The 19495-nt window shown below is 39.8% G+C and overlaps 3 protein-coding genes across 3 annotated transcripts; 2 read left to right on the forward strand and 1 right to left on the reverse strand.

Annotated features, from left to right (window-relative positions):
- The first annotated feature begins 3060 nt into the window (after window positions 1–3060).
- Window positions 3061–8863, forward strand: dennd10 (DENN domain containing 10). The gene is made up of 10 exons (XM_061087055.1): window positions 3061–3187; window positions 3653–3707; window positions 4849–5045; window positions 5672–5751; window positions 5842–5990; window positions 6844–6955; window positions 7032–7132; window positions 7299–7406; window positions 7489–7583; window positions 7668–8863. The coding sequence occupies exons 2-10, from the start codon at window positions 3662–3664 to the stop codon at window positions 7833–7835; spliced, it is 1056 nt and encodes a 351-aa protein (XP_060943038.1). The 5' UTR covers window positions 3061–3187; window positions 3653–3661; the 3' UTR covers window positions 7836–8863.
- On the reverse strand, window positions 8382–14136 carry sfxn4 (sideroflexin 4). Its single transcript, XM_061087056.1, has 14 exons — window positions 14006–14136; window positions 13838–13903; window positions 12524–12577; window positions 12409–12435; window positions 11762–11816; window positions 11491–11516; window positions 11329–11382; window positions 11186–11248; window positions 11011–11082; window positions 10834–10924; window positions 9606–9721; window positions 9449–9534; window positions 9245–9362; window positions 8382–9109 (listed from the first exon to the last, which is right to left on the reverse strand). The coding sequence occupies exons 1-14, from the start codon at window positions 14042–14044 to the stop codon at window positions 9032–9034; spliced, it is 945 nt and encodes a 314-aa protein (XP_060943039.1). The 5' UTR covers window positions 14045–14136; the 3' UTR covers window positions 8382–9031.
- Window positions 14137–14901: 765 nt separating this feature from the next.
- Window positions 14902–19369, forward strand: prdx3 (peroxiredoxin 3). The gene is made up of 7 exons (XM_061086716.1): window positions 14902–14963; window positions 16718–16832; window positions 17105–17246; window positions 17428–17563; window positions 17657–17760; window positions 18447–18612; window positions 19192–19369. Exons 1-7 carry the CDS (start codon window positions 14928–14930, stop codon window positions 19240–19242), a joined length of 750 nt encoding a protein of 249 aa, XP_060942699.1. The 5' UTR covers window positions 14902–14927; the 3' UTR covers window positions 19243–19369.
- Window positions 19370–19495: the final 126 nt, after the last annotated feature.

The following is a 19495-nucleotide window of genomic DNA, read 5'->3' on the forward strand; positions in this document are numbered from 1 at the left end:
GTCAAATGCAGAGAGATAACATGAAGCAGTCGCTGGCATTGAAATACTTGGGTCACAGGCTCTCTTTAAGCAATGCTCAGTAGTTGCAACAAATAAATAATAAAATAAAATCAGAAAAATCTGAAATCAGAAAGGATTTATTGCCAAGTAGGTTTACACCTACCTGGAATTTTCTTTGGTGAAAAGGTGCATACATTTAACATAAAGCATAAAAACACAATAAGTACTTCCCATAAGAAAGAAATAACTGTATATAAACCAAATATATATACAAGACATAAAAGTTAAATAAAGAGTAATATGCAAAAACAGATATATACAAGATATAAAAAGTTAAATAAAAAGTAAAATGCAAAGCAGGAGAGAAATGGGGATGTGCAATATGCAAAAATAGAAATAGTATAAAATAGATTAAAATAGAATATCAATAAAATAGAATAAAATACCATATCAAAAATTTTAAATCGAAAATAAAATATATATATCTAAATATATATCTTTACAGATGAGGAGAAAATAAAACAACAGTTCAATTTGTGCAGTAGTGCAAATATTCAGATATGCTTATTACGGTGCTGGTGCAAATATGTAGATATGCCAGGGTGCTAGTTTGATGGAGTTATTGCAGTTCAGAGGAGTTTACATGAGGTTGTGTTGTTTATTCATTTGTAATAAAAGCTCAACATGCACACTTGTCAACTTTGGCATCGCTGTTTTTGTTGGTGATTTCAAATTACAAATCGTATCTTAACCTGGTTGTTCCTAAAGTTGTTGATGTTTCTTATCGATATTTGCTTCCAGAACTGGGCAATAATTCAATATCAATAATTACTGCAATATCATTTGTATCAGGTACAGAATGTCAAACATGACAAAAGTCGATAACAGTGAGGAGTAATAGCACATAAATTATCTTTGTAGATATAGACTGGAGCAAGTGTTTTTCATTCTGTGCTCCTATAGAAGAGTTTAAAACCACAACCCCCACTCCGGAGCAAATATCAGCCCTTTAAATTTTATCAATATTGACTGATATGAAATTGTATATCCTGGCCTTATCGTCCAGCCCTATTTGCTACACATAAACAAATCCATAAGCACATACTTTACTGCACTCAGCTACAGACTTTTGTACCTCACAACAGCCACTGGTGAATGGTCACATCTGTATTATGGATAATCCTGAGCTTTATAATACACACATGTATTATTATTCATCTTTGCTTATAACAGTATCTGTAACTCAGATACTGTGATCATGGTTGGTTGATTGAAATCCTATCAATAAATAAAGTTTGTGGTAAATTAGATATTGATGACTATTCTGAGAAGTCATATCCTAGAGGATAGTCCTGAATAAATGTTTGACCCTATATTGAAACTTCATGAAATTATCACGCATTCCCCAAAACTAAGGCTTCCCAAATGGGGGGTTTCATCCAACCTGGCAGCTCTTGGTGTCTAAAGTTCCCGTATGAGCACTGTTGGTGATGCATTCAGGTAACCAACGTAAAGTGTCAATTTCATGCTTAATTTATGTGTAACTGCAAGATCACACCAAAACCCTACTGAAGCAACATTAATCACATTTTTACCGTTAAAGTTTATACCCTGTTTGCAGTGGTCTTGACTTAGAACGTGAGAAATACATCTACCCTCAAATTACCAGTAATACATTCAGTGGTATTTGGTAGGTTTAGACTTTTAAAGCTCTAAAACTTGGGGGAATATAGTTTTTCGCAATGGAAACAAAGATAAGTAATTTAAACCTCTTCTTCATAGGCATCACACTAAAATACTATTTCCCATAACGTGTTCTATATAGCTTATTATAGCTCACTCTGCAGGTGTCTATGACTCCACAGCTGCAGGATACAGATATGACACCACTCAACTTTTATTATTAGGGCCCAAGCACCGAAAAGTTGGACACAGTGGGAGGCCCTATTGAAATTGTAAGGATTATTTTTTTTTCAGGAAAATGAAGTGGCTTTTTGAGGGCTTTAACATGCTCAAATTGTTACCAAAGTTTGCAGAAAATTAGTGGTGAAAATGTACGTATTCTGGAGTAATTTTAAATGGGCGTGGCAAAATGGCTTAATAGCTCCCCCCGAGCCCCCTGGAACGCGTTCACATTGACCGATCTTCACAAAAATCGACGCACAGGTGTGTCATGACCAGACAAACAAAAAAGTCTCAAGGCCATCATGAAAAACGTAACAGGGAGCCAGCCATTTTGCATTTATTGGCCATTTAGTGGCCATTTTTCACATTTTTACCCTGACTATCGTGTCCAAGGGCTTTCATCAGATCAATGTCACTTCAAAGATTCCTTTCATCTCAACAAGATGGAGATAAATACTTACTCAAAGATCAATTTTTTGTCACACGGTGTGACCGTGCCGTGGCGTCAAAGTTTGATTACAAGCCATCAAATTACGATGTTCTGTATTTCGGACATACATGGACCATGAATCCTTCGATGCTGAACCATCAACAGACAACTCCACTCCTGCAGTGACACCTTCAGTGGTCATAGATGAAAGGAATCTTTGATGTCTTGCAATAGTGACATCTCTCTCTCTCTCTTTCTCTCTGTCAGAATTGGGACATTTACTCATTTCCATTTCCTGTGTAAACATTGACGTATGGTGAAGGTTCATCCTTCGCCAAAGGACACGATGTTGTCATAACTCCACTGTGCATTGTCCTATCACCACCAAACGTCTGTCTCATGAGTCCAAGCCTGAACAGCTCTATGTGTCAAAATTGCCTCAGGGTCATAGCGCCACCTACTGATTCGCCATGAAGAAGGAAGTATTTTGTAAATCAACTCGTCATCCAACCGGCCCCGAGATGTAGTAAAAATAAACACAAGGACACAAACATGTTAAACACATTTACTATAACTCGATCAATTGGCATTTCACGCGTTTAGGAAACCTGCTGCTATCACTTCCCCATTCCCGTACCGTGAACGCACCATCAGCCCTGGAGAAACGCCCGCTGTGATTGGCTGCGAGCGGCGTGTCGCTTCCTCCAGTCCCGGAAGGAGGAAGAGGTTTCATAGAGGGAGGAGAAGAAAGTGTGTCAACAGCGGAAACAAGATCTAAGTCCAAGTGCTCTTCTCTCTCTTCATCTGTCCCGGGTTGGGTGTTGGTGTCCGGACTCAGCAGGAGCCCACAAGGTAGGTAGGTAGGTAGGTGTGTGTGTGTGTGTGTGTGTGTGTGTGTGTGTGTGTGTGTGTGTGTGTGTGTGTGTGTGTGTGTGTGTGTGTGTGTGTGTGTGTGTGTGTGTGTGTGTGTGTGTGTGTGTGTGTGTGTGTCAGCTGATTCCTGCTCTCGCTCTCTCTCTCTCTCCTGTTAACTCTGGGACTACTCTCTCTCTCTCTCTCTCTCTCTCTCTCTCTCTCTCTCTCTCTCTCTCCTGTTAACCCTGGGACTACTCTCTCTCTCTCTCTCTCTCTCTCTCTCCTCTGTTAACTCTGGGACTGCTCTCTCTCTCTCTCTCTCTCTCTCTCTGTTAACTCTGGGACTTCTCTCTCTCTCCTCTCTCTCTCTCTCTCTCTCTCTCTCTCTCTCTCTCTCTCTCTCTCTCTCTCTCTCTCTTTCTCTCTCTCTCCTGTTAACTCTGGGACTGCTCTCTCTCTCAGGGATGGAACATGGCCACAACTGAACCACAGCTTCTGTTAAGCGTCGGGTTGATCGGTGAGTCTCAGTTCAGCAGTGTTTTCCAAAGAGGAGCTGGTGTGTCAGTCTCTGTGCATGAAGGGGGGGGGGGTCACATGATACCAGTGTGATCCCAGTGTCCCACCAGCAGAGCTCCACGCCCCCACTCATCAGTTCACTGCACTACATTTAAAATGATCTGTACTGGTCCCTGCTGACCTGCTGTGTGGAAGTCCTGGGAAATACATAATAAACAAACACATCACATGTTCATGTTGCAGAAGATGGCAAGAATAATGAATTCATCTGGTTATCGTAGTAAGTTATATAGGCTGACACTGCGCTGTATTACTATTGATGCAGTTAAATACTGCACAGATACTGTATGAAGTATATTCTAAGAGAATCACACTGGGTTTGACTCTATTCTTACACTCATAGTATATTATCTATTGTATAGTCAAATACTTATATGTATACCTCCACTTTATATCATATATTATATCATGCTCTCTGTATATTATTTGTATATATCATTCTATATACACATATTTATACATGTTATAATTATAATTACTATTATTATATTACTATTATTATTATATATACTGTTGCTGCCATTATTACTATATACTGCTATTATATTGGTATAATTACTATCATAAATATATATTATGTTATATTATATACTATATATACTGCACTATTTTTATATACTGTCTTACAATAACAATAACATTACCATCATATCATTAGTACTGTTGCCATCATCTTGCCACTGCACCTTATCTACCTATTTACCTCAATATTTTTTATTTTATTGTATTGCATTTTATTGTATTCAAATATACCGGCTGCTATGACGACTTAATTTCCCTTCGGGGATGAATAAAGTAGTAACAATAACAGTGGTTATGGCACACAGAAACATACTTCTGGTAAAGGGTTACATTTTATACGATGAAGAATTGAACATGTCGCTCACTTAGGAAGTTCAAATAAATTTTAAAAAAAGTAAGGTGATAAATACATAGATGAGATGGAATTACCATGATCATACAGTCTCTTTTTTTGTTTTGTCTGTTTCTTGTCTGAGCTCCCACACGCTGCAGGTCCTGCTCAGCCTGTTCGGTTCTCTGTCCATCTTCTAACACAACATTCTACTATATTCTGTGCACAGAGAAAGATGTGAATGGAGACACACTGTGGGTGTGGTGCTTCCCCTCCGTGGACCCGGGCGTGAGACAAGTCCTGCTCAGTAAGTGCTGTCTGACGCAGCATGGCCGGGACCTCCACCCCTTTGTGTTCGGTCAGCTCCATCAGGTGTGGTACTACATCACCACCGTGGAGGTGCAGGAGCCCACCGCTCTAAAGAAGGTAGAGCATCATCACCCACTCACTCTCAACTAGGGACAATGAATCTGCTGCTGAACTGGACTATTGTTTTTTATGTATTTTTATTTCTTTATATATTGGGCAGCCATTTGTATTATAAAACATATGTTGGGACAAGAGCAGCGTGCTCAAGATCTGTCACAAATTGTATCTATATGTTTTTGAAATCAACCATAAAATACATAAATATTACAAGCAGCAAGTCATGACTTATTTGTTGATGCAAAAATACACCTTTGTTTAAATGTTTTTATGTATATTGTCCATTATTACACATTGGTCCATAAATCACTTTGTATATGTATGTACATATATATATATACACTTTCATTAGTATGATATATATAAACTGAGAACGTTGTACATTGTGGGAGAATTTTTATTTTGTATTATAACAGAGAGGTGAAGTTTTCATATCTTTAGTTTAATCCAACAGCCGTATTCACAAATATATTACATTTACAATGATGTTGAGTTGAGAGAAGCAGCAAAACCTCCCATTTAAGAAACTGGAACCAGCAGGTGTTTGTCTCTGTCTTTATTAAATGACTTCATTAGTTAAGTAGATAACACATTCATTCTCCGTTGACTCTATTCTTTGCCTCCAGGTCACTCATTTTTCAATAGTTGTTACAGCAAAAGACTTCAACCCGGAGAAGTATGCTGCTCTCAGTAGAATCCTCTGCAGGTAATTGTGTGTGAAGTTCTCAGGGTATTTCACATGATCATCTGTACAGTTTTTAATCAGTAGAATGGTGTGTTTATATCTGTTATCCAGGATGTACATCAAGTATGGCAGCCCAGTGAAGATGATGGAGGCGTACCTCACTGTTCTTACTAAAGGAATCTGTCAGAGTGATGAAAATGGCTCGTTCCTCATTAAGGACTACGACGTGCGGAAGGCGTACCTGGCTGGTTCCATCAAAGGTCAGGAATCAGGGTTTTTGGACACAATTGTCTGATTTCACTTCACTTAAGTGCATTTATGGTTCTATCCAAGATTTTGATTTATTGATCAATATAAAAATATTCAGCTATTTTGGAAATTGAAACCAAACAGGTACAAGTACTTCTCAGATACAATTAATGTTTTGTCTGTTTGATTCCTCATGACTCTCAAAACGTCACATTCATTGATTAATTAGTTAGCAGATTCATTGATGAATAAAAAACAGCTTTAGTTGCATCCTTAAATACATTTAAGTAAGCCGGGGTTACATGTTAATGTATTTGGAGCTGCAATTATTTTAATTATCATTTTACTAACAGATTATATTTGTGATAGATTGAATATTTTGTCTTTAAATTGTCAGTTACAGAAAAACAACATAACTATTTAAAAATATCCTGTATCACGTGAGAGCAATACTCAAAAATACAACAAGATATTTAAGTAACTTTCAAACTGGAGGCAGTTTATTTATCATAATTTTTGCTTGAAAATTGCTTAAATAACCGGATGTTGGTTCAAGTTTTCTGGTGATCAATAATTGACAAATTAAATGTTTTCGGCTCTAAATGTAGGTGCTAAATATTGAATAGAAAATGGAGTTCAGTCAACAGCCTGTAGCTGATTTGACATTTTATTTTGTAATATGAAGTAGAAAATGAAACCAGGAAGTCCCTGGTCCTTGCTGCCTGTGATGTTGGTGATTTTATCATCCAGCCGAAAAACTAAAATTTTAAAGTGATTCATACAACTGTATTAGAAACACAACCCAGATTTCCTCAGAGATTAGAGGGATTCATCCAGTGTTCCTCTCTCTCCACTCGTCCTCAGATGTGGTGTCTCAGTTTGGTTTGGAGACGATCATCCTGTACACCGCTCTCATGCTGAAGAAGAGGATCGTCGTCCATCACCCTCGTATTGAAGCGTTGTTGGAGTTTACAAGGTGAATCAGAGGCTTAAATAAAAAATGTCTGGGTCAAAAGTGTAAATATAATGAATACAAATCCTTTCCCCTTCAGAGTTCTTCCGGCTCTGACGTGGCACAGGAAGGACTGGTCCATCCTGCACCCGTACGTGCACCTGACCGATCCTGAGCTAGAGGATTTAAAGAAATGTCCCGGTGAGGCTGCTCCAGGTTTATTTACTCTCACCAAGGCAATTTCCTATATGTGCAAATAGACTTGGCAAATAAAATAATTCTGATTCTGATTATGCCACCATTTGCCCTGCGATCGCTGTGACCTCATGGTGGAGAGATGTGTTGTTAATGTGTGTTTTCTTCACAGGTTACGTTGCAGGATTTCTGGATCCGGAAGTGAGCAACAGATCGGACTTGTTTGATGTGTACGTGAACCTCCCCGACAGCGTCATCACAGTTTCCCAGAATGCCAAAGGTACAGGAAGTTTAAAGTGATGCTTGTCTGCGAGAGATTCCTGAGAGAGATACAGAGTAACAGCAGCAGTGTCCCTCCACAGACGCCATGACCATGGGGAAGTTACACAAGGAGGTTGGTCTCCTCATCGTCCAATCAGCGGAGGACAGCGAGAGGTCAGACAGTCAGGTGATCAAGGTGAGAACACACACACACACCACACCAACATGTCTGACTTTACACTGTGAGAAATGTTGTGTTGAATCCCGCTCTACTTCCCAGGACATCTCAGTGAAGACCAAAGAGATCCTGGCGAACCTGGTCGCCCTGGCAGACGAGTGTGAAGACTCTAAAATCACTCTGGAGGGTTTGAAGCAGCATCACTTCCCTCCAGCAACAGAGAACTTCCTCTTTCATTTGGCAGCGGCTGAGCAACTCTTAAGGATATAAACCTGTTTTCAGGCGCTGCAGAATCACGATACTGTCGTCAGCTTTGACTCTGGCTCAAATCTTTTGTACATGTTGGGATAAATACTGTTTTCTAAAAGGCTTGTACAGACTTCTGCCGTTATCATGAGTTTGCACCAGACGTTTATGACAGGAACCTGCGTGTGAGGTAGGAAAGTGTCGATAGCATAAAATCTGAACTCGCACTGTTGCTAATATGAGATACGAGTCGCGACTCAACAGTCTTTTAACAATATTTTATTTTCTTCCTGCCAACAAATCCCATGAAAAGACCAAATCCAAAATTTAAAGTCTGATTAGATCTAATTGATTATATCTTATCCATGACAAATTATGTAATGATGTATTTGTGAATTGTTTTTAAAGGAATCAGAGACATTTCAGTGTGTTGAAGTCGTTACGTACATAAAGTGGATTCTGGTCTTTTCATGGTATTTGTTGATTAAGAGATAAATATAACAGTTATTTTAATATTGGTAGCTATGGACAATAAGGAGCCACAGTATTTGTCTCAAATGTCACAATGACACAAATAAGTGTCTGGTAGTTTTTCAGTCAGTACTTCTGATCGAGCTTTCCAGATGTTTGCTACCACAGTGCACATCTGGACTCAAACATCACACTTCTTGTCACAACTGAAAGAGAAGAAGTTTGTGTTGTGAGGCTTTTTCCAAGAGTGTTTTATAAAATAGAAAGAAAATGACGTGTTCCTCAACACTGCAGCTGAGCTAATAATGACGATGCTTCCATTTCCACAGTGATTTATATCACACGGTTTGTTCACATTCCTTTTTATTTTTAAATTACTGTACAATAACTGATGTATAACTGTTCTTCCACGTGGCCAAAAGGATGGTTTTTGTGCCTCAGTATTTCAGATAGGACTCAGAGTGCAATACATAAAAGAGCTTATGTAGGTTTGAAAACAAAATGTATTTTCATGTACTGTATTCATGTAACATTTCCTATCGATTAAAAATATTGAATATTCTAACTAAATAAAATTACTATGAGAATAGATCGTCTGTTTGTTTTTTTAGCAGAATATTCCACATGAATCTGAGGAAAAGCTGCACTTCATTGTCCCGTCTGTTGCATGGATGAAATACTAAAATATATATTTTCACGCTGTCGAGCTAATTGTGGTTCATTCAGTATCTGTTGTGTGTAACTGCAGCTCAGAGTCCTCTGTGATAGAATAAGTGTCCGTCGGCAGCTGCAGCCTGTAGTTCCTCCTCCAGCGTTTCCTTCTTTATCTGTAAAACAAGGTCAGTGTCGGCCGAGTTCATCCCGAAGAAAACATCACAGTCAATAGGGCAAACTGACTATGGCACTTAATTAAAATGATGTTTCTCTTATCTATATTAGGTCATTTTCTCTTCTTTTCTTACCGTTCCAAGCTGTGGAAAGAGACTGAACGACACTGGGATCATCAGGGCCAGAACCAGTGCGATGTTGAACTGACGGAGAGGACTGACGAGCAGAGAGTTCTTCTTGAAAAATCTCGTTCTGGGAAAAGAAAGTGCTCTGGTGAAGTTTTACTAACATGTGTGACTTGCTCCAGGTAAACAGAGCGACAGCTGACAGTCACTCACCTGTTCAGAAGGAAAATGAGCAAGTTAGGAACAGCAGCGGTCGTTCCAAACAGAGCTGCTCTTGACAAAGCAGTTTCCCTCACAGCCTGAGCAAAAAGAAACGATTAGGAAGTCTGAAATGAGGCTTCTTTTTGTCAATATGCACCATTTTTCAAACCTTCTCTCCTGCTGCTTTCGAGATGCCCACAGGACTTCCGTGAGAATCAAACACTTGGATCCCTGTTTCCGTCTCCTCAATTCTGATGGTGGAGACACTGAAGAAGGCCAGAGCAGCTGGAGAGACACGCACATGTTCGTGTAAAAAATACAACTATTCCTCATGACTCTCAAAATGTCACATTCATTGATAAATTAGTTAGCAGACTCATTGATGAATAAAAAACAGCCTTAGTTGCATCCTTAAATACATTTAAGTAAGCAGGGGCTTCATGTTAATGTGGTTATTTTGCAATTATTTTAATTATCGTTTTACTAACAGATTCTTTTTGTGATTGATTGAATGTTTTGTCTTTAAATTGTCAGTTACGGAAAAACAACATAACTATTTAGAAATATCTTGTATGACGTGTGAGCAATACTCAAAACCAGAACAGGTTATTTATCATAATTTTAGCTTGAAAATTTCTTAAACGACTGGATGTTGGTCCAAGTTGTGATTCATTTTCTGGTGATCAATAATTGACAAATTAAATGTTTTCGGCTCTAAATGTAGGTGCTAAATATTGATATTTTTATATTGTTTCCGTCTCCTCAATTCTGATGGTGGAGACACTGAAGAAGGCCAGAGCAGCTGGAGAGATACGCACATGTTAGTATAAAAATCCAAGCACCCATGGCTGAGTTATTATTTAACCATGAAGAACTAGAATTAAAGCCCTGTGGCTGTTTGCCTCCACCAAACAGTTCAGTTTCATTTACTTTCCAGACTCATAATATGTGAAATTTAACAAAAGCTCTTCAGTGTAGTTCTGGTGAAATGTGACGCATCACTCTGACATGTATGATTATCATTAATAATTGCCAGTTGTAAATATGTTGTCTTCAGTTACAGACTATGAGGTCACAGTCAGTTCATAGTCTGCATGTTTGACCTGTTACCAACAAATTCTTAAAAGTTAATCGTAAAGTCTGACTGAATGTTTGTACCAAATTTGAAATGATTCCCCGACACTTGGTGGAAGGACACATTAGGACACATTACATTTGTCTGCAGATTTTTCACTTTCTTTAATGTAAGATTTGTCCACATTTTTGTGTTTTTCTTAAGAAATAGTGCAGAGAACTTGGTGAAAACAACTCTGACACATTTAAGGAATTGGTATCTCTGATGGTGTGACTCAAAGGGACTGGTGGGCCTTGGCAGAGTTTCATAAGGAAGACGTTACCTGAGAGTGGGACCGGTAATATGGACCTGAAGAGCGTCTGGATGGGAGCACTCCTCACACCGAGAAGGTTGAGGGAAATTTGAGGAAGAGCCTGAAACAGAAGATGGATTCTGAACTGTTGTTTCCGAGCTGTACAGTTTACTTGAACCTTCACAGTGAACATCAGGTGGTACACACCCCCGCGCACGTGGCGTAGGACACCGTTCCAGCGATCAACAGAAGCTGCTTCAGAGACGCCTTCTTACTCTGCTGGAGACAGAGGAGGGAGACTGGAGATTAATGAAGGACTCAAACAAAGCACAGGAACATATGTGAGGATCTGTTGTATATCTAGTACTCAATGATTCATTACCTGCTCTGATGACGAATTCCTGTGTGTATAGTTGAACCCAGCATTGTAACTCTGCAGCAGCAACTGAAAGAATCCATTTGACTCATTAATGTTACAGCCACATGTAATGTATCGGTATTAATATGGTGCTTGTGTGTCCTCACCTGCCAAAACAGAGCTTGTTTTACATTGTTGTGAGGTAAGAAACTGGCAATCGCCTGAAAAAAAAGTATAAAGTTTGTTTAGAAGCCAATAAAATAAGTGATAAGTGTCAAAGGAGGAAATAGTTGTAGAATTATAGAATATTAGTGAGATGCCAGACGTACCAAAGGGACTGATATCGGCATCAAGGCTGGAAGGAAAAAGAGAGGAGTGAGGGAATCAACATGTGTTTTCAGAAGTACTAATACACAGGAAGTGCAGGTTTTAAACATGTAATGTGAGGTGTTTAAAGACTGGTTTTAATGCTACTGGGCATTTAACAAAAACAAACAAAGATGGAAATACCTATGGAATTCCAAACCTCCTTTATATTACTTTATTTGAGATTTGAATGCTGGCTGGAGATGGACTAGTTAAAGTGTGGACTCTGCTTACCTGCTGGACGGAAAACCATTGGAAGAACGGCTCCAGAGTCGGCGTGGACGGACGACTGGGAACAAAGAGAGAAACCATTATGACTTTCAAACTCTAATCAAACATCTGGACACCACAGCTCCGGGAAGACAAAACATCTGGACACATTTAAAGACACAAACACACTGGACACATGGACTTCAGTTGTGTTAGCACAAGTATTTGAAATGTGTGTGAGGCTCAAATGTCCCAAAAACATGACGTTAATTTACTTTACCAAAGCAGCAGCGGTCATTACAGCCCTCTGTGCTGGTAAAGCTTTGGTAAACACTGTAATGGTGATGTTATGAATTCAAACTTTCAGCAGACTATGAAGAATTCTTCTGATTTTTTAAAAACAATTTTCTCATTGAATTTTTCAGACACACAGCAGTTTACACGGGAACACACGGGTAAGGGAAAAATAATTCACATATTAAAGTAATCCCATAAAGCCAGTCCCACCAACCCACCACAGACAGGGGCCGTTGGAAAAGAATAAACAGAGAAAGAAAAGCTTTCTACTAATAATAATGATAAGAATTAAAGTAAATAGTATATAAGAAAGGAAAACTTTAATAATTCTTCTCATTTGTGCCAATAAGAACTGATCTATTATGAACACTTACCAGAGCGAGGGCCTGAGCAGCTGCATCCTACGGAACAAAATGGTTTACACCAGTCAGAGAGAGGGAGGTCATGGAGGTGAGCGACAAACCAGTGACAGGAAAAACCCACTCTGACCTTTTCACTGGTCTCCTCTCCTCCGGTGAGGGAGCGCGCCTTCTGGATCTCCGCCTGAGGAAGAGGAGGAGCAGCATCAGGGTTAAACATCAGACATGTTCTCCAGCAGGATCAGGGTTAAACATCAGACATGTTCTCCAGCAGGATCAGGGTTAAACATCAGACATGTTCTCCAGCAGGATCAGGGTTAAACATCAGACATGTTCTCCAGCAGGAGCAGCATCAGGGTTAAACATCAGACATGTTCTCCAGCAGCATCAGGGTTAAACATCAGACATGTTCTCCAGCAGCAGCAGGGTTAAACATCAGACATGTTCTCCAGCAGGATCAGGGTTAAACATCAGACATGTTCTCCAGCAGGATCAGGGTTAAACATCAGACATGTTCTCCAGCAGGATCAGGGTTAAACATCAGACATGTTCTCCAGCAGGAGCAGCATCAGGGTTAAACATCAGACATGTTCTCCAGCAGCATCAGGGTTAAACATCAGACATGTTCTCCAGCAGCAGCAGGGTTAAACATCAGACATGTTCTCCAGCAGGATCAGGGTTAAACATCAGACATGTTCTCCAGCAGGAGCAGCATCAGGGTTAAACATCAGACATGTTCTCCAGCAGCATCAGGGTTAAACATCAGACATGTTCTCCAGCAGCATCAGGGTTAAACCTCAGACATGTTCTCCAGCAGCATCAGGGTTAAACATCAGACATGTTCTCCAGCAGCATCAGGGTTAAACATCAGACATGTTCTCTAGCAGCATCAGGGTTAAACCTCAGACATGTTCTCCAGCAGCATCAGGGTTAAACATCAGACATGTTCTCCAGCAGCATCAGGGTTAAACATCAGACATGTTCTCCAGCAGGATCAAATCAAATCAAATCAAATCAAAGTTTATTGTCACATGCACCAATGACAGTGTCATTGGAGCAGTGAAATTCTTGGGAAATGGCAGGCAGCATCTATGCAGGCAGCATCTACACAGTAGACGGGCTTTACAAAAATTTAGAAAAAGATTTGACATACCATATAACATATAACATATAACATATAACATATAACATATAACGTATAACATATTAAAATATTAAAATGAAGCAGAAAAATATTAAAATGAAGCAGATGTTTACCGGGTGGAGTGGGGAATATTAAATTAAAACAAAAAATATATAAATATATATATGTAGTAAGTACGTAGTAAGTGGGACCTGTGATCTTTTGACCTGGTAGGCAAGGGCTTTACAAAATAAAAATAACATAACATATCAGGGTTAAACATCAGACATGTTCTCCAGCAGGAGACTGTGACATACTTACATCAGAGCAGAGCAGCAGCGACGGGTCGAGCAGCTCGAACCAGATCCGCAGTCGGCTCAGGACAGACTGAAGGAAACAAGCTGCAGGTCAGTAGAAACCAGAGGAACCAGCCCACCTCCATTCAGAGGAGCTGCTGCTGCTGCTGCTGCTGCGTGTTCTCACACTGACCTGACCCTGGCTCTTCCAGTACAGCAGGTTGGGATCCATCACAGCAGATACCGCATGCACGACTCAAACATGAAATATAAATAAACAATATAAAACTACACTGATGCACTGGTTTCTCATGCGTCTGAGGTCAAGCTCTACTTCCGCGTCTAACCACGTGTTCACCGGTAGGCGGAGTCGCGCTGCATTCAGGAGCATCAAAGGTATCGGAGGTTACAAGACTATAAAGCCACTACATCTAAATAGTGTTCTCTGTTTCATGCCTGACGTCATTTGTATTGCTGTTGTTTCTATGTGTGTGTTTTCTGTGTGTTTTGATTGTGCTCGATAGATAAAAAAGTTTAAAACGAATTAATCTAAAACCAAAATTAAATAAAATCAAGTTTATTTTCAAAGCACATTTAAAATCAGAATCAGAATCAGAATTCTTTTATTTGCCAGGTATGTTTGCACATATAGGAAATTGACTTGGTGTCATTGGTGCACTGAACATAAAACAACAATATAAAAAAAAAAACAATATATAAGAAATAGAATATAATAAAATAAAATAGAATAAAGTAGAATAAAGTAGAATAAGCAACCAGAGTTGACCAAAGTGCTGCACAATCATATAAAAAAACAAAAAAAAAGAATGTATATAAATGTTTTACTACTATTAATTAATTAATTTTCTTATTTGATCTTATTTGAAATATCACATTAAGCATGTGAAAGCATCACGGAGGATTATCGCAGCTGGGTTTTATTTTATAATTCGTCCCGCTACTAAACCACTGTGGAAGTTTCATTCTCAAACATACGATCACATTATATCGAGTTCATATTTCATGTATCGATCATTTGGGGAGTTACGTCGAACACGTACGTAAGTGACGCAACAACCTGCTCAAACCGCCGCCGTCCTCTGTCATAATCCAAAATGGCAGCCACCGTCAGAAGCCTGTTCCAGACCTCTGTGAGTGAAACTGCGCACAACCCAGCGTGTACCTGTGGTTCGGTTCTTTATAGATCAGTAGTGAACGGGTATCGAACCGGTGTAGTGGTGATTGATTGAACAGGGATCCGACACAGGACACTGTGGTACCAACCGCTGGTCCACGGCCGCGGTCAGAGACACATGCGCAGAACAATATTGTTTAAAGCTTAGAATGAGTTTATTGTTAAATTACTGATGAAATAACAATTTAAATGTTGTGTAGCTGTTAATGTGTTGATCTTTGTTCCATTCGGTGCATTTAGACAATTTTAATTCAATTATTTTTGTTGTATGAAAACTTGATCAAAAGCAGAGTCAGTTCACAAGGACACACAACTCGTTTTATCTTGTTTCTAACGCCAACTTCATAAAATAATTTTACTATCATTCAAAACTTAAGCAGAAACATTCACATTTGAACAAATTGTCATTGCTTCTAGTTCACAATGTAGAGATAAATATTACAAATTAATGTAAATAGTTAAAAATAGAACAACTTCAAAAGCAGAGTAAACACACTGTAAACACTGTAAAACAATATACAATAAAATACATACACAGAATATTGGACTTTAAAACAAGTACAATAAATGTGCTGCATATTGTCTTTATGTTTGTGTAGTGTGACTGTGTGAGGATGTTAGAAGCTTTTGTGTGACACATAGTTTCCTTTTTGAATTGGAACATAATCCTGTAACTGTCAGAGTTACAAGTGGAATGCAGCCAAGTCTTATAACCCAAACCTGTGTCTTTTAGGTTAAATGTCAAAATGTGCTCTGTGATAAATGTTTGTAGTTTGTGTGCAGGGTCCTTGATGGAATACACACATATATATGACAAGTATTGAAAATTAAGTTTTCTCTATAAAAATAGTCGTTATGCAAATTAGGGTGTGAACATCCATCATGGCTCAGATAATCAGGGTGAGGGTTGTTTGTCCTGGAGAAGTTTTCAGTTTTGTAACTGTTGAAACCCTGTCTATTGTCTCGAGCCGTTTTCAGCCATGACCTGTGGGTGAAGTCCCAAGGGTTGAATAGGGAGTTTACCCACAGTTTGCTTTTCACACATGCACAACACAGCAGGAGTTTCTCTGCACGTTCACAACAGCAACAAATCCTCCACATTATTCAGGTGAGAGGTGGAGCAGCCGGCTGCAGCAGGCAGAGGCAGGAAGTGACGTATCAACTCTGCTGCAGAGGTCACATGACAACACACAGACACCCGAGGTCGGATCTTATCACCACAAACTCTCTTGACATGTTCTACAGCCTCTTCTACGTCTGCGCTTTTTCCCCTAGAGCTATTTTTTTTTTTTTTTCTTTATTATTGCTTGTTGTCATCTACCCCCCCACTCGCTCGCTTGCAGTGAATCTAGCAGGGGATCACCTGCAGTTTTCACACTTCAAATTCTCCTGAATTTCTACGGACTTTAAACTAGAAGGCCAGATGGAAAAAGTCTCATTACACAACCTCTCATTGTAAAGATGTCTTTATGATGTTCACTATCACGACCTCTGTTCACTACACTCTGAAGTGGTGGCAAGAAAAAAACAAACATGGATGAACTCAAGTGGTTCGATCATGAGGGAATTAACACCCTCGAAGTCTTAGAGTGTTTTTATTACACACACATGACTGAACTGAACGTTAAAAATGCCAAGTTGCTAATTCAAATTACCTGGCATTTTTTCAACACACGTGCCTGATCAATAAACTGCTTTGTTTTTTTTCAGGCGAGGTTTGCAGCTGGACGTCTGAACGTCTCAGCAGCAGCAGCTCAACATGGCGTCTCTGGAGCTGCACGGGCCCTCGCTGCTCCTGCACTGCAGAGAGCCTGTCTCTCCACCAGTACGTACAAATCCCAAATGAGATCAAACAGATTTCACAATATAAATCCTGTTTATCCTCATTAATATACATGAATATTATGGATGTATCGATTGTGAAGCTCAGACCAAAATGCGTTCTAAATGTCTGTAATCGTGCAAAGATACGGGACAACAGAGGCATAAAAACCTGAGAGAATTGTTCAGAGTTTGTTCTCTGAACTGTGGGAATGGCCTCGGTTGACTCATGCAAACAGAGTGTGTGAATTAATGTGCTGGACACGTCTCTATCAGGCTCCTGCAGATGGGCTCCTGCTGTCACTCAGCCGGCTCCTGCTTTTAAGGCCACAGCTGTTCTCAACGGGGAGTTTAAGGAAATGAGCCTCGATGATTTCAAGGGCAAATACCTGGTTCTCTTCTTCTATCCACTGGATTTGTGAGTAGTGACTCTCGCTCATTTGAATGCACATCAATGCGAGCACATTTTAAGTAGCTCTTCTGAGGATGAAGGGGTGAATGAAAGTACTTCAGTCCTCTGCAGGTGAACTGTGGTTATTTTGTGACCATTTTACTCACGGAGTCTTTTCCTCGTCCATGTGTCTCTTGTGTGTTTGCAGCACCTTCGTTTGTCCAACGGAGATCATCTCCTTCAGCGACAAGGCCAACGAGTTCCACGACGTCAACTGTGAGGTGGTGGGCGTGTCCGTGGACTCCCACTTCACCCACTTGGCGTGGATCAACACTCCACGAAAGGTAGACTTTTAATCATTACTCGGCAGGTACTACATGTGTGTTGTGTTGACCGTGCTTTGTAACGCTCAAATAAATCCACGATTGTTTTGTCAGACTGGAGGTTTGGGCCAAATCCACATCCCTCTGCTGTCCGACCTCACCAAGCAGGTGTCTAGAGACTATGGAGTCCTGCTGGAGGGTCCGGGCATTGCACTCAGGTTGGTCCATCATGTCCTCTGTTGAGCATATCAGTCTGCAGACCCCTCTAAAGTAGCCTGGAATTTAAAATAACTTAGAATCCAATTTACAGGTAAAGTTGCCTGTGATATGAAGCTATTTGAAGTTCCTGGTGAGATGCAATAAATACACCACAGACCAGAGAAAGAAGTATTTTTGGGGAAGTGCCTTCAACCTGCATTCTCTCAAATGACCAGTAGAGGGTGACTTTTCTGGTGCCAAGAAAAGGCAGTTTCCATTTAAGTCTATGACAAAAGTATCCTCTTCACTTGAGTTGTAACGTCGGCAGTTTCATAGAGTTTATGGTCTCAACCTTTCAGTATTCTGCGATAGAAGGCGAAAAATGGTCTCTTTTGGAGTCAAATAGCAAAAAAGATTTAAAGGCCCATTGTCCTGACTCATTTTACAAACTTAATTTCTCAAACCAGTCTGTGCATCAAATCCAGATGTGCTCGAGGTGAAAGAGACACATTGCATATTGCTATTAACAGTGGTTAGTAAAGTTGGAAGGATTTGATCAATGCAGCCGTTGAATTCAGAGAACATGATGCTTTAGATGAAGTGGTTTGTCTACAGAATTCAGCCTTGACTTGCAGCTATTTATTTCACTAACCACTTATGGACAATTTTTTATCATTTTTGTCCTTTTGTTGTCGTGGTGATTCAGGGGTTTGTTCATCATTGATCCACACGGTGTGGTGAGGCACATGAGTGTCAACGACCTGCCGGTGGGCCGCTGTGTCCAAGAGACCCTTCGTCTGGTGAAGGCGTTCCAGTTCGTAGAGACGCACGGTGAAGTGTGTCCGGCCAGCTGGACCCCCGAGTCCCCAACAGTGAGTTCATTCACCCTCTGGACATTTCAATGTATCCAACATAAAGATATAAATGTTCCAGTCTAGTCAGGTTTTTACATTAATTATTCATTGGGAGAGTGAAGCCATAACCACACTAGATCATTTCAGATTTTAAATGTTTCCCTTAAGTTTCATCTACACCCTGCGTCCAGTTAAAGACTCTGGGGCTGTGCTGTTAGACTGGATGGGCAGAGACAGTGTTACCTGTGTTCGCTTCTTGGGTCTCATCAGTAACGGCTTGACTAAAAGTGGTGAATGCAAAGCGTTGCTAAGTAACCATCAGTAATTCCATGTCGACACTCTGCTTCCTGTTAACACCAGCACACACATGACCATGTAAGAGTGGTCATGTGATTCGTGTTTTCAGGGTTTTTTAGGGTGGATGGAGATTATTTGACACTGAGCTAATAGACTTAACACACTAAAACACATAAGTGACTGTAGCCTGATTGAAGAAATGTAATAAGAGAACCTATTATGCTTTAAGTACATCAGTCATGTGTGAGACATCCATAATGGATAGTAAGATGAAACTCATCCCACGTCTTTGTGTTTCAGATCAAACCAACACCAGAGGGATCCAAGGAATACTTTGAAAAAGTCAACTGACAAAGTTTGGAACATTTTCAGCTACAACATTAAATGTTACAAATGTATAAATAAATGAATGACTTTGTGAAGCTGTATTTAGTCCTGTTCAGCTGAATGCACTAATAAATATATTCTTTATAGTTGACATCTTTGTTTGGATTTGTGTGTAGTGGTTCTGGATAAGTGACCTGAAACCTCAGTTTTATTCATGGATCTTATTTCCCTGACTGATGAAGATAATCACCTGAGCTTCCCCATGAGACGCTGCAGA

The sequence above is a fragment of the Limanda limanda genome, chromosome 15 (genome assembly GCF_963576545.1).
Source record: "Limanda limanda chromosome 15, fLimLim1.1, whole genome shotgun sequence".
In the NCBI taxonomy this organism is placed as follows: Eukaryota; Metazoa; Chordata; class Actinopteri; order Pleuronectiformes; family Pleuronectidae; genus Limanda; species Limanda limanda.